This window comes from Physcomitrium patens, chromosome 20, assembly GCF_059467195.1.
Source record: "Physcomitrium patens ecotype Gransden chromosome 20, ASM5946719v1, whole genome shotgun sequence".
Taxonomy (NCBI): domain Eukaryota; kingdom Viridiplantae; phylum Streptophyta; class Bryopsida; order Funariales; family Funariaceae; genus Physcomitrium; species Physcomitrium patens.
In genome coordinates, this window is record NC_143429.1 from 1,572,455 (window position 1) to 1,586,201 (window position 13,747).

Genomic DNA, 13,747 nt, shown 5'->3' on the forward strand with positions numbered 1-13,747 from the left:
TATGGTACCAATGCATTGACTCATTCTTTGTGAAGGAAGGTTTTGTAAGGAGTGAAGCTGACCATTCTTTGTATGTATTACAAGCCAAGGACTTCTTGCTGGTTGTGATCCTCTATGTAGACGATTTAATCATCTTAAGCAACACCATGGTAAGATTGGATTGGTTGAAGAAGAAATTGGAGAGAGAGTTTGAGATGAGTGATTTGGGAGAGCTCTATTATTATTTGGGTGTGGAATTCACAAGAAGTAAAGAATCAAAGACCATTACATTGAGCCAAAGGAAGTACATTGAAGAAGTGTTGAAATGATTCAATATAGGAGATCGCAAGTCCATTGGAATTCCTTTGGAGGCCAACTTGAAGTTGATGAAGCTCACGAATGAGGAGTATGTTGAAGTTGAGCATCAAATGCAAGGCATACCATACAAGGCAGCAGTAGGCTCACTCATGTATGCAATGGTAGGCACAAGGATGGATCTTGCATTTGCAGTAAGTGTTGTAAGCCAACACATGGCAAAACTAGGTCCTATGCATTGGACAACCATCAAGAGAATCATGAGGTACTTGAAAGGCTCTTTGAACTTCAAACTATAACTTGGAGGAGATAATATTGCATTACATGGATATTGTGATGCGGATTGGGCTGGAGATGCAAACGATAGAAGGTCAACACCGGGCTATGTATTCTTTATTGGAGTAGGAGCCATATCTTGGAATTGCAAGAGACAACCAACCATTGCAAGGTCCACAATGGAGGCGGAGTACATGGCAGCAAGTCATAGAGCAATGAAGGCAATTTGGTTGAGGTTATTATTGGAAGATATTAGACTTGTGCAATTAGAGGCCACTCCATTGAGGTGTGATAATCAAAGATGTCTTGTTTTTGTAAAGAATCCAAAGTATCATGCAAGAACCAAACACATTGATATTCAGCATCATTTCATAAGAGAGAAGATAGAGATGGGGGTTATTGATATGATGTATTGTAAAACCAAAGACATGTTGGCTGATTTGTTGACAAAAGCCTTAGTTAGAGAAAGACACAACAAGTTGAGTAAGGCATTAGGATTGATAGCTAATTGACCAATAGCAAAGTGAGGGTGTTGAAGGAAAGAACTCTTTAAGTAGTTGCTAATGGTCAATAGAGTACAAGTGTTGTTAGAGATATTCCATAAGATTAGGTGCTGGTCTATAGTGCATTAGAATACAAGGGGAGGGCTGGTCCTAAGAGATATCCCATATGGGTTGTAGCACTTCGTACCTTGGTACTAGTATATAATGAAAGGGTTGGCATGGGAAGAATTATCTCATACCACACTCTATTTGTTAAAGTGCAACCTTGCTAGTTCTAACTTACTTGTGTGGAGTATGCTTTCTATGTTTCAATAATCTCGCTAATTACTCCTCCTTTGATATCATATCATTATGGTACTTTGAGAAGTATCATTTACAAGCAAGTTTAGAGATGAAGAATTAAGCTAACAACTCAATCAAAGATATGAAACTAGGTGTTTGTTGAAACATACAACAACCAAACTTTGTTGCTCTATAATCCAAGCACTACAACGATAATAAGAATAATTCTAGCAACACCATTGTTGATAAAACTTACAAAAATATCAACATAGATAGAACAATCTACCAAAAAGATAATACCTATGCATACATCCTTCATCTTCATTTCTACCACTACTTGGTTACAATTTTGATACATCCACATCTTTAGCTGGAAAAAAATGGAAGAGATAGCCGCTTTTGAATTCAAGTATATACAATCGTTCAAAGATATAACAATAGTATTCTAGAAGCAATTTTTGAACATTGTATCACATCAAACAGCTACTTCCATTGCAATGCTTAAATGAATTTTTATGGCAACTTAAGAAAATATATTGCCCTATATTGCCTATTGTTATCACACATTCATACTTTGTATGCACTGGCATCTATGACTCAAGACTACATCATCGCCTTGTAAGTCTCTAGCTCAGTTTGTTCACTGTCACTCAAGTCTGCATCTAAATTAGTAATTTTTTTCTTATGCAAAATTTTCTTCTCTTTTGAATTTTTTTTATATAGAATAAATTCTTGAATGCCTCTTTTGAAGTTGCCAAAATTCTTATTATGGTTGCAAACAGCCTCTTGAGAGCCTATTGGATATGACTTTTGACTAATAGAAATGAAGATCTTCATTCTTTGTCTTCACTTATCCATATCTTGCTTTCATCCTTCCAAATAAGTTTCTTAGAGATTTAGATCTTCAACTTTGAGCCTCAATTTTTTCTTTAAATCTTATACTAAATATCTAAATCCTATATAATTTAAATATTATAATAAAAATAGATAAATTTTAAAATAAATTTTCTTATATAAACTCTCTTTAAATTAATCTACTAACCACTCTAATATACATCAACACTTATAAATATATTATATATTTTAGTTAATTTTTACATATTATAAATAATTATAGTACAATAGTGGTATCTATTAGACAAAAGGAGTAAAGAATGAATCTTCAACTTCTATTAGTGGTGAAAATAAAGCTAGAGAGATTGTTACAAGCAAGCTTTATAAAACCTATAAAAATCACTAATTGGATATCACCTATGGTACTTGTAAAGAAAGAAAATAGGAAGTTATATATATATATATATATATAAATTATTAGAAATTAAATGCTCACACACAAAAAAAACCATTTTTATTATCTTTTATTATTAACATCTTAGAAGAGGTAGCAAGACATGAATGTTGTACATTTATGCACGGGTATTATGGTTACAACCAAGTATCTATCGTTTTTGCGAATATATATACGAAGGTGTTTACAACACCATAAGGTACCTTTATATGGTATATAATGCCATTTGGTTTATGCAATGCAGTGGCCACTTTCCAATGATTAGTTATATACATCTTCACTTGCTTGTTGTATAAATCTATTATAGTATTCATCAATGATTTTAGCATGCAATTTATGAAGGACGGTCTTCTACATTACATGAAAGAGAGCTTAAAGAAATGCAGAAAGATGAGATTGGGGTTAAATCTTAAAAAAAAAACTATCTTACAATGCGTTGTGGGATATTATTAGGCTATATGGTAAGTGAGAGTGGTAGAAAGCCCAAACTAGAGAAAATTAGAGTCATCAATAACTTCAAACCTCCAAAGAGTGTGAAAGATGTACAAAGAATATTAGACCACATTGAATGGTACGGAGAACTAATTCTAGATTATGCTACAATCATCCTCTCTATCACTAGCATACAAAAAAAATAAATGAAGTTTGAATGGATCGAGGTTTATCAAGAGGCATTTGAAGTTCTAAAGAAAAAGTTAAGTTTGTATCAGGTCTTATAACCTCCAAAGTGGAATCTACTCTACTATGTATATTGTGATGCAAGTATGGTAGTGGTCGGAAGTATAGTGTGCCAATTTGTCAAAGATAAGAAAAAGAGAAGAAATTATCTTATTGCCTATGCAAGTCGTCAACTTAATGCTGTTATACAAAACTATTCCATGACCGAGTAAGAGTGTTTGACAATAGTTTTCACAATAAAGAAATTTTGCCATTACCTTTTAAATAATAAGGTAGTATTTTTTATGGACCACATGGCAATTAAATATTTGACTAATAAACTAGAATTGAGCAACCGATTAGCATAATAGATGCTATTGTTTTAGGAATTTGACTACAAAGTAGAATTCAAACCTTGATCTATCCATAAACAAGTAGATCATCAATCTTGCTTGTCATTCGGCCTCGAAGCAACATCAATTAATGATAGTTTTGTGGATGAAAGTCTTTTCATGGTGATAGTGCAATCTACTTAATATTTAGAGATCACTAAATTCCTCACTATTTAACAAATTATTAGTGGAGTTATTCAAAATTATCTAGGATATGACAAATAGATTCCATATTTATCACAAAAAGACAATACCTTATCATCCTCAAACTAATAGGCCAATAGAGAGGGTTCACCAAAACTTAGTGAGCATTTTAAGCAAAATCATGCATGATGCCAGGTAGGATGCCAAACTATCAATTAACTATGAACATATCAAACTATGGTCAAGAAAACTACGTAAGCTATGCCACTTTCATTGGTAAACAAAATTGAGGCCATATTACAAATCAAGTTTGAGATAAATTGGTAATAAGGCCTCAATATTGTATACCAAAGAAACTGCATGTCTCTCAATATTCCTCAACAAACTGGGGCTGCTGAATTCTCCATTGCACTCGAAACTGTCTCCTGGTTTCGACTACTTCAAGGGGCCCTCAACAGCTGGTCTCTCGTGAGCCAGCGCGGTTCGTTGCAGGAAGGCAATCACGGGCATGCAACAGATGTGAGGTCATACATCTGTTACAGAGTACGTGGGGGAACATTTGCAACTCCGCCTTGCACGAACGACTGGGAGGAGGTTACATGTGGGACGAAATTGCGTGATAGGCCTTGCCTGGTTTCTGATGTTCTTAGTCATGGTGCACTTCACAATACTGCTTCTGAACTGAAGATGACCGAACTTGTGCAGGTGGTTACGTTGCAGTGGATGCTGAGAAGGTGCAAGCGATCTTCAGTCTCCAATCATGGCGAAACATCTGGCGACCCAGTTGCTGCAACAATGGAACGAGGCGCTGAAAACCATGCCTCCCGGATTCAGGACGGCGGGGAAAATCCTGGTGTGGGAGGAGCTTGCTTCCAACAAAGTGCTCATCACTATCGCACTTGCTTGGGTCCTTCTCTTCGTTGCGCGAACATGTTTACGAAACAAAAAGAGACTGCCTCCAGGTAGACGCGGGATGCTCAACGAGAGCACCTCCGGTCACTCTTCAGATACATGCGTGCAAACTTCACTTGGGTGTAGGGACGGTAAACGTCGGTTGAATGAGATGCTCGAAACCAAGGTAATTGCTCACCATGTTTCTCATTCGCCTTGTGCAGCTATTCCTGGCGGGTTGCCAGTGTTGGGAAACCTGTTGCAACTGACAGAGAAGAAACCACACCGCACTTTCACTGCATGGTCTAAGGAACATGGACCCATCTTCACCATCAAAGTCGGGTCAGTCCCTCAGGCTGTTGTAAACAATTCCGAGATTGCCAAGGAGGTGCTGGTCACCAAGTTTGCTTCGATATCGAAGCGACAAATGCCCATGGCATTGCGAGTCTTGACTAGGGACAAGACCATGGTCGCAATGTCTGATTATGGAGAGGAGCATCGCATGCTGAAGAAACTGGTGATGACCAACCTCCTCGGCCCAACCACTCAGGTACATGACCACAGAGTTCAACAGAATCCCCCTTGTCTGAAAATGTGTCATGTCTATGCTTCCCACTCAAAGGGAACTCCGGAAGAAAAAATAGTTTGCAGCCCTGCATTTTACAGACGCATTTCACCAAGTGGTATGGAGTTCGGCTGTGCAGAACAAAAACCGATCGTTGCGCGACGATGCACTCATCGGCATGATCGAAGGAGTGCTCGCCGAGTTGAAAGCCTCCCCGACCTCCCCCAAAGTCGTGAATGTTCGAGACTACGTGCAGCGATCGCTGTTCCCCTTCGCCTTGCAGCAGGTGGCTTAGACCCGAGATTCTTCCGTCTCGTCAATAACTGACTGGAAGATTTTGCATGATGAACAATGGGTCACGGTGAGTATGCAGTAGTCCTGAAGCATCGGTGTACCGTGCAGGTGTTCGGGTACATACCCGACCAGGTGGAGGTGCTGGAATTGGGAACTTGCGTGTCGACGTGGGATATGTTTGATGCTCTAGTCGTCGCCCCACTGAGTGCAGTCATCAACGTGGACTGGCGTGACTTCTTCCCCGCACTCAGGTGGATTCCAAACCGGAGCGTCGAGGATTTAGTACGAACCGTGGACTTCAAGCGCAACAGTATCATGAAGGCCCTCATCCGAGCGCAAAGGATGCGCCTCGCAAACCTCAAGGTCACATCACTTAAACGCAGAATCGCTACGTCTCCGTTGTAAGTGCTGACAGTCCATATCTGGGAACGAGAGATTCAGTCGGGTCGGTAAGGGTCTGACTGTGGTTCGTGCATATTGCAAATTCGCAGGAGCCCCCAAGATGCTATGCCGACATCGCATTGACGGAGGCAACTCACCTGACCGAGAAACAGCTAGAGATGAGCCTGTGGGAGCCCATCATTGAATCGGCGGACACCACGTTGGTCACCTCGGAGTGGGCAATGTACGAGATTGCCAAAAACCCTGATTGCCAAGATCGCTTGTACCGCGAGATTGTGAGCGTCGCAGGGACAGAACGCATGGTAACAGAGGACGACTTGCCGAACATGCCGTATCTGGGTGCCATCATCAAGGAGACGTTGCGGAAATACACGCCGGTGCCGCTGATCCCGTCTCGCTTTGTTGAAGAGGATATCACCCTCGGCGGCTACGACATCCCCAAGGGATATCAAATCCTCGTCAATTTGTTCGCAATAGCCAACGATCCCGCCGTTTGGAGCAACCCCGAAAAATGGGACCCCGAGCGGATGCTGGCGAACAAGAAAGTAGACATGGGATTCAGGGATTTCAGCCTCATGCCATTCGGAGCTGGAAAGAGGATGTGCGCTGGCATCACACAGGTGAGCTTCTACGACATCCAAAGCAAATTCAATTCCCCTCGCCACTTCTGGTCGTGCTTCAATGCTTTATAGTAAAGGATGTTGCAGCCAACCAAGCACAGCTAACCTGCAAACATATGTGTGGGAATTGGAACATTTGGCTCACAATACGAACACGGTTGAAGCGCAGGCAATGTTCATCATCCCCATGAATGTGGCAGCACTGGTACAACATTGCGAGTGGCGATTGTCTCCTCAGGAGATCAGCAACATCAACAACAAGATCGAGGATGTGGTTTACTTGACGACGCACAAGCTGTCTCCTCTGTCGTGTGAGGCTACGCCTAGAATCAGCCACAGATTACCCTGAACCTCAGAGAGTCCAACCACGTGTATCAAGCGGATATTAGCTCATAGACAGATGAGCCTCGGGGCATGCCGGGCCCAATTGCTGAAGCCCTGTTCGGAGAGGACCACCGGAAGGCCAGCTCAGCTTCACTGCGCCTTTGTGAATTTGGTGTTTTACAGATGGCAGCACTACCTTTCTTCTTCTGCTGCTTCTTCGCCCTCCCCCTCCAATGAATCGCATGTCCTGATTCGTGCATGATGGTTTGTGCCTGGCGGGGTAAACATTCACCGACCTGAATGGCGAACGTTCAATTCGTAATGAGAAGATCCGTAAGTGAGTGGATCGATGTCATTACCGAGCTGGAAATGTAAGCCGAGGGTAAATGCATCAGCAAGTGTGCAGAACGGAAGTTTGCTTTTGCACAAGTAGGTTTGTCGTGGTTACGATTCGTTGTCGAAGCAGGTTGAGACTAATCCCGATGTCGGATAAGTGATTAGACCGACGAATGTAAGCTGATATGAATAAATAGTGAACATGTTGCAAGCCAGTTCCGCCAGGTGTGTATGCGGAGGTGCGCAGTGTAAACCCATCTTTTTAAATCGAGAAATACTTACAACAAGTGCTGATACGTAGACAAGAAGAATCTCGTCTTCTTCACTCTACAGGAAATGTACACTTGGACATAGTCACCGAATTGAACGCACTGGTAAAGCCGAACGGAATCATCGCGACTGAACCCAACGCGTGAAGTATACCAGACGAGAGGCTTACAAGCAAGTTTGGGTGGCGCCTTGAGTTACCACAGAAGCGTCAGTGGCAGAGGAACCATGACGCCATGACACACACTGCCTTTACTGGTAATGCTAATTGTTTCTGTTTGAAGGAGCTCCCACTCATGGTTGCAACATAGTCTTGGACGCACGCACAATCATTTTGGATTGAATAGTCTTGGGATGCCCATGAAAGATGCAGTCAGTTGCTTCTATGTAAGATATATAATGCGTGAATTAGTCTTTGGAGTGAATGACCACACTTGCCCACTTTGATTGATGATGGTAAAGTGGCAGTACTTGGTTAAGCTAAGATTGCCACTTGTGCAAATGATTGACCACTTGATAACATGCATGCATTGTGTAACCTTTGTATGTTCATGTCAAGTTATTTATGTTTAGATAAATAACATTTTTTTTCTTTTTTTTGCCATTGTCTACGTCAAGCATGGAAGATAATATTTTCTTTATGTTTAGATAGAGAAGACGATGAAGTAATGAGCTCCATATTTCTTGATTATTGGAATTGTTATTTTTCTTAATTTTTTAATATATGATTATTATCAACATCTAGAAATGATATGTATACAATAGTTTTATAAGCATACATAGTAAGAGCAAAATAGATGATAATGTACAAAATATAATACATAAAAAAGGTTTATAATACAAAAAAATAGAGAGTAGAAATCATATAATATTAAATCAATTTCATAGTATATTTTGTCAATTGCTTTGTAAAAAATATATATTTTATACAAAGTTTATGTGTAACTTATTATATGTTCTCAATAGATGCTTGTTTTAAGTTTAGAACCATATATATTGTGTATTGCACCTTAAAATATGTTATCAGATAATTAATTATTGTTGAGTAAAAATATTACATTTACTATATACATAAATATAAATATAATACATGTGGTTCCCTTCTTAATTCCAATTAATTGATCAATGTTTTATTTTTTGTTGTAAAGCCATTGCAACTATAAGTTTAATATAGAATTTTATTTTTATATATATCTATATATATATATATATATATATATATATTAATAAATTCAAATTTCTTATCTATAAGACCAAATGTTTTTACCAATATATATTTGCATTTGATCCATATAACTCCTAAAGTTAGTTTACATTTTTTGCAATATTTTAACTACTATCATTATTAAATATTAATATGTATTTAAATTCTTAGGTTTTGTTTTAGAATTATATTTACATCTTTGAATATTGAAATGGATATTTCTAAGAATACTTAAATTTATAAAGACGATAGTAGAATAAATAATTATTATTTAAGAACTAATGAATCTTTTTTGAATTATTTAGCAAAGCATGTGAAGTATAAGAAAAAAGTAATATAGACACATGTAGAAAGTGAAAATTAAAAAGAAAAAAAAAAGAAAAAAAGAAAAAAAGAAACCACAAAATTTGTATCATCTATTGCATATTATGAATTAATAATAATAAAGAAAAGGATGCATATATGACTTATCTAACATAAGCAATAATTAACAATCGTATTGTGGACTTAGATAAATTATCTTATTTCAAATAGCTTAGAAATCCTCTTATTATTTTTGGAATGTAATCTTAATTCCCTATACCTTGAAAATCTATATCTTTTTAAGATGTTTTTTTAAATTACATATAATTTAGGAATATATTTTATCAATTAGACGTTGATTTCATACGTAATTAAATATAATTTATAATACTTAAGTAAAAATAAAACAAAAAAATAAATTATATTAATATTATAGAATCAATATAAATCAATAATACAAACAATGTTTGATATGCATTAGAAGAAAGTTAAATAGATACTTGTGTGTATATATGTGTATTTGGATGGGGTTAGTGTGTTATTTTTTTATTTTATTTTTTTAAAATATATATATCTATTTACCCATTCCTTTTCTAAAGTTTTGTATTAAGTGTAGTTTTTATTTTTATTTTGTCAACTTCTCCAACAGAATAGAATAGGAGTAAGCATCTTACTTCTTATATTGCATGATGCATTGTATTTAATCCAAATCTAGAAGAGTATAATTTCTTATATTAGACATACAATACTATTATATACTATGCTTAAGAAATTTTAGATAGACATGTATTAGAAAAGATTTTTCTTCAAAATTTGTAGGATAAGAACTTCTAAGATTGATTAGAATAAGTCAAATAGAGAATTCATGTATGCATAATGTTTTGAAGTTCATTGGTGCAAATAGGTGGTTCTCTTAGAATGAGGAAAAAACTTCCATGCACATTTTACATACATATACATAATAATAAATATAAAATAATAAAAAATCCATATATTTTTATTTTTTTATAATTTATTTATTTATTAAAGTATAAAATATAAATAAATATAATTTTTAAAAAATAAAAATAAAATAAAAATATATTATTCTATAACCATATATATAGGCATACATCAAAACCTATCTGAAATTATATGCATAGCACCAAAGTTTTTGTATGATTTTAGGATGGGAATGATATAAGGCAAGGTCAATAAGTTAATATTACTTACAAACTTAGGGTGCATATTTATGAAACTCTTTGATAAGACTTAGGATTAGCTTTTGAATTCTCTCTAATAGGCATATCTTGCTTCTACACCAAGATTATTTTATTTTATTTTATTATCACATTCTTTGCTGCCACATAGCACCAATAAAAGAGGAAAAGCATTCAACCATAACATACAATATTTTTTTAAAATTTTGCAAGCATTTTGAAAAGAATCCTCACTTTAAGTTACACAAATTAAAGAAATTGCTCTAATATACACACATTTTATCCATAGACCTGTCAACTATCTCAAAGATGTTGAAGAAATTTGCAAAGTTGCTCAACACTACATTAGATACCCACTAAGCTGCCAAATGCGAATAAAAAATAAAATACATGTTAATAGAGGGGACACTTGTAGACTAATTTAATGCAAATGAAGAGCATGTCAATTCCATCAAAGATCTAATTTGCAAGAGTGTAACACGCATTATAGACCAATTCTATATAGAACATGATCTATTCCACTTTTCTAATAGATGACTTATAACTTTCAAAACTTGACATGACATCAAATCCTTTCACAATTTTGAAGAGAGTTTTTTGGTTGGCATTGTGGCTCTTATTAATGCATTGCCTATTCTTTTTAATATCCTTAATAAATTTGAATAGGAAAATATCTAGAATATAGATGAAATTGGTCATTTTTATCATATATAAGTAAACATTTGCACGAGTTGCATTTAAGGAATGATGAATATTATAGTGAGATTGGTAGATTGATAAATATTCTAAAGCAAACAAAGATTTTTTTGGCCACAATATAACTTAAAAGACACAAGTATAATAAAGAGCACATTACCATTGCAATTTGCACCAATGGTGATGTCACTCAGAAGATATAAATGTGGTTCATTAGCAAATATGTCAATCTTTGTTGCTTCACGCACCTTAAACTCTACAATCTCATTTGCAAATAATGCAATAGTTTTTACACGTGAAATGAAAAATTCTTGACTACACAATTATTAAGACTGTAATATTTGAAAACTTTTATACAAATAAAGAAATCAACCAATAAAAATATATTAAACTCTTGTTGCAATTTAAGCCAGAGATCAATTTGGATCAAGACAATAATCTTACACTTTCCAATTTAATTTACTACAATATATACACAAATTCTTCTATTGGTATATACCATTAACAAAAAAAAAAACTTGAATTCTTTGGTTACTTGATTTAAAAGTCATCTCAAAGTTTGAATTAAAAAAATATAAATTACATGTCATCTCAAATACAAAAATATATATTACATGTCATTTCAAATACAAAAAAAATATAAATTACATGTCATCTCAAATTTTGAATTGAAAAAATTAAATACAGATAAAATATGATCATGACATTATATGAGTGCACTAAGATTAGGAGGATACCTTTTTTCTGTGTTTTATCAACTCTGCACTCCACTGCACTTCCGAAGACACAGGAGAGAAAGTGTAGTGGTGGACGGACGAACGGACGAGAAACGGCGGACTGGGGACGGGGGGGGGGGGGGGGGGGGGGGGGGTTTGTCCGCGGGCTTCGTCTGCCTGGTCTCGGTTTCTTCAGACTTCGGTTTGGTTTGGCATGGTATGGTATGGTATGGTTTCTCATGACTGTGGACCAAATCCCAGGCCATGCCTTCTTCAAACCCTAGCCAAACCTCTCGCCATCGCCATCTCCCCGTTGTAGCTCTCTGCATCGCCCCCGCCAGCATCCCGTTGCTGATGTGCTTGTACTTGCGCACTTCCATGGCCGCGGTTCAAGCTATTTTTTCCAGAGTAAATTGCACGTCGTTCGCCAATACCACCAGTCCCATCCAGTGCATCCATTCGCCCCCGCCAGGTACGTCACTCGCAATTGCCACATCTTCGCATGCGTTCCAGGGCTGTGAGCTAAAGCTTTCAGTGTAGCTATGCTGGGATGGCGATGGACATCGCGGTTCCAGCTCCTGATCGCCAATTTGGGATCCGATTAACGAACGACACGCTGATCAAAGTCCAGCCTGAATGACTGTTCACAATGCGTGGGGTTTCATCGTACTTGTATTATCACTGCAAAATCCCACTTGGAAACACTGTAGGAGAGTATGTTAGTATCTCAGCTTGTACTCTAGACCACAGAGATTTCTTCCTCACAGCATGTACCCGCTCCTGGCGATGGTCATCCAGTTGTTATGGATGATGATTACGCCCTCGCAGGTTTTTAAATAGTGGCGCTCCTATGCTGTATAGTATGGTTTCAAGTCCGAGAGATGGGCTGGCGACATTCATGCTAGCCACAGATAAATTGGCTGCGTCATATTTGAATTAGGAAATGCTGTAGTGCTCTGGCATGTATGGCAACAGAAGGCTCCTTAATCCTCCACTGTATGAGGGGTGAGCAAAAGGATAGTTCGTTCCACTTCCCCTGTTAAGCGCCCTCGCTTCTGTGCAGGTAACCTAATCCGGTGTTGAGAGGGCGCCCAAGTGCTGTGTACATAATTCATTTCTGGAGAATGGAAGGCGATATTGAATGGTTTTCTGCACACCCTAGATAGCAGGCAATGGTTGAGGCACGGCCCATAGCAAGCGTGACAGATACAGCAATTATAACATCTACTGCATGCCTGATCTGGTGGAGTTAGATGATGCATGGTCAGGGAGAGGACTTGGAGCACGTGACAATATTTTGAGGATCGAGCTGAAGGGGATGAGCTAGCGAAGTCTGTGGCACCGTTGTGGTGCCGTGGCGAAACGATGGCATCCATACAGAGGTTGGATCTTACGAAATTGAGCAGTCCCGATGTAGGTCTGCACAATGCTGGCGGGGGTTCGCACCGGAACTTCGGTGTAAGTTTAGATAAGTCTCACAGTTTTCGAGATGGTCACGAGGCTCGGGTGACGGGTGGGAACGGGCCATCCAGCTCCCGCAGGGAGGCTCCGGCTCTGACGAGCGTGCTGTTTCTAAATTAAATTTTATTCTTTTATAATAAGAAATTTTTTGACTCTTTATTTTTGTTTTGATAGATTTTATTGATGAAAAACTTTGATCTTCTTTGCTTTATTTATAAGATTTTTGGCTTGCTCACATATGTACTTATTAGTATCATATTTATACCAATGAATAAGATTTTTTAGCCTAAGTTGGTGCTGCCTTAAGTCTAAAACTTATTCCATTTAAAATTCTTGATTATTATCTTTTATAAGTCAAAATAGTATTTATCTTTTTCTTAGGATATTCATTGTCTTATATGGCTTAAGGAAAGACATATAGAACATAAGATGGATTTTCTTAGACTCCAATAGGTGTAATCAAAATGCCACTAGATTGATTGGTTCACAAATAAGAAATAATTGAAGTCTATAGTAATCAAATTTGCCACAAGGGCAACTATTCTTGATATTACAACAAAGTAATTATACATTATTTCTAACATAGAATCAAGGTAGTTTCTTACAATAGGCATATGCATTAATCTTATGTCA

The 13,747-nt window shown here is 37.1% G+C and overlaps 1 protein-coding gene and 1 long non-coding RNA gene across 3 annotated transcripts; both read left to right on the forward strand.

The window, feature by feature from the left end:
* Positions 1 to 4,251: 4,251 nt before the first annotated feature.
* LOC112273131 (ent-kaurene oxidase) lies at positions 4,252 to 7,555 on the forward strand. 2 transcript variants are annotated; one of them, XM_024501571.3, is made up of 7 exons: positions 4,252 to 4,379; positions 4,542 to 4,798; positions 4,952 to 5,277; positions 5,432 to 5,578; positions 5,695 to 5,949; positions 6,078 to 6,608; positions 6,778 to 7,555. In XM_024501571.3, exons 2-7 carry the CDS (start codon positions 4,597 to 4,599, stop codon positions 6,955 to 6,957), a joined length of 1,641 nt encoding a protein of 546 aa, XP_024357339.1. In that variant the 5' UTR covers positions 4,252 to 4,379; positions 4,542 to 4,596; the 3' UTR covers positions 6,958 to 7,555. The 2 variants fall into 2 exon arrangements, with proteins under 2 accessions (XP_024357339.1, XP_024357341.1); XM_024501573.3 differs by lacking the exon at positions 4,252 to 4,379 and having other exon boundaries at positions 4,418 to 4,798.
* Positions 7,556 to 11,841: 4,286 nt separating this feature from the next.
* LOC149987247 (uncharacterized) lies at positions 11,842 to 13,273 on the forward strand. Its single transcript, XR_016499011.1, has 2 exons — positions 11,842 to 12,125; positions 12,717 to 13,273. It is a non-coding gene; the product is annotated as an uncharacterized LOC149987247 (long non-coding RNA).
* The last annotated feature ends 474 nt before the right edge of the window (positions 13,274 to 13,747 follow it).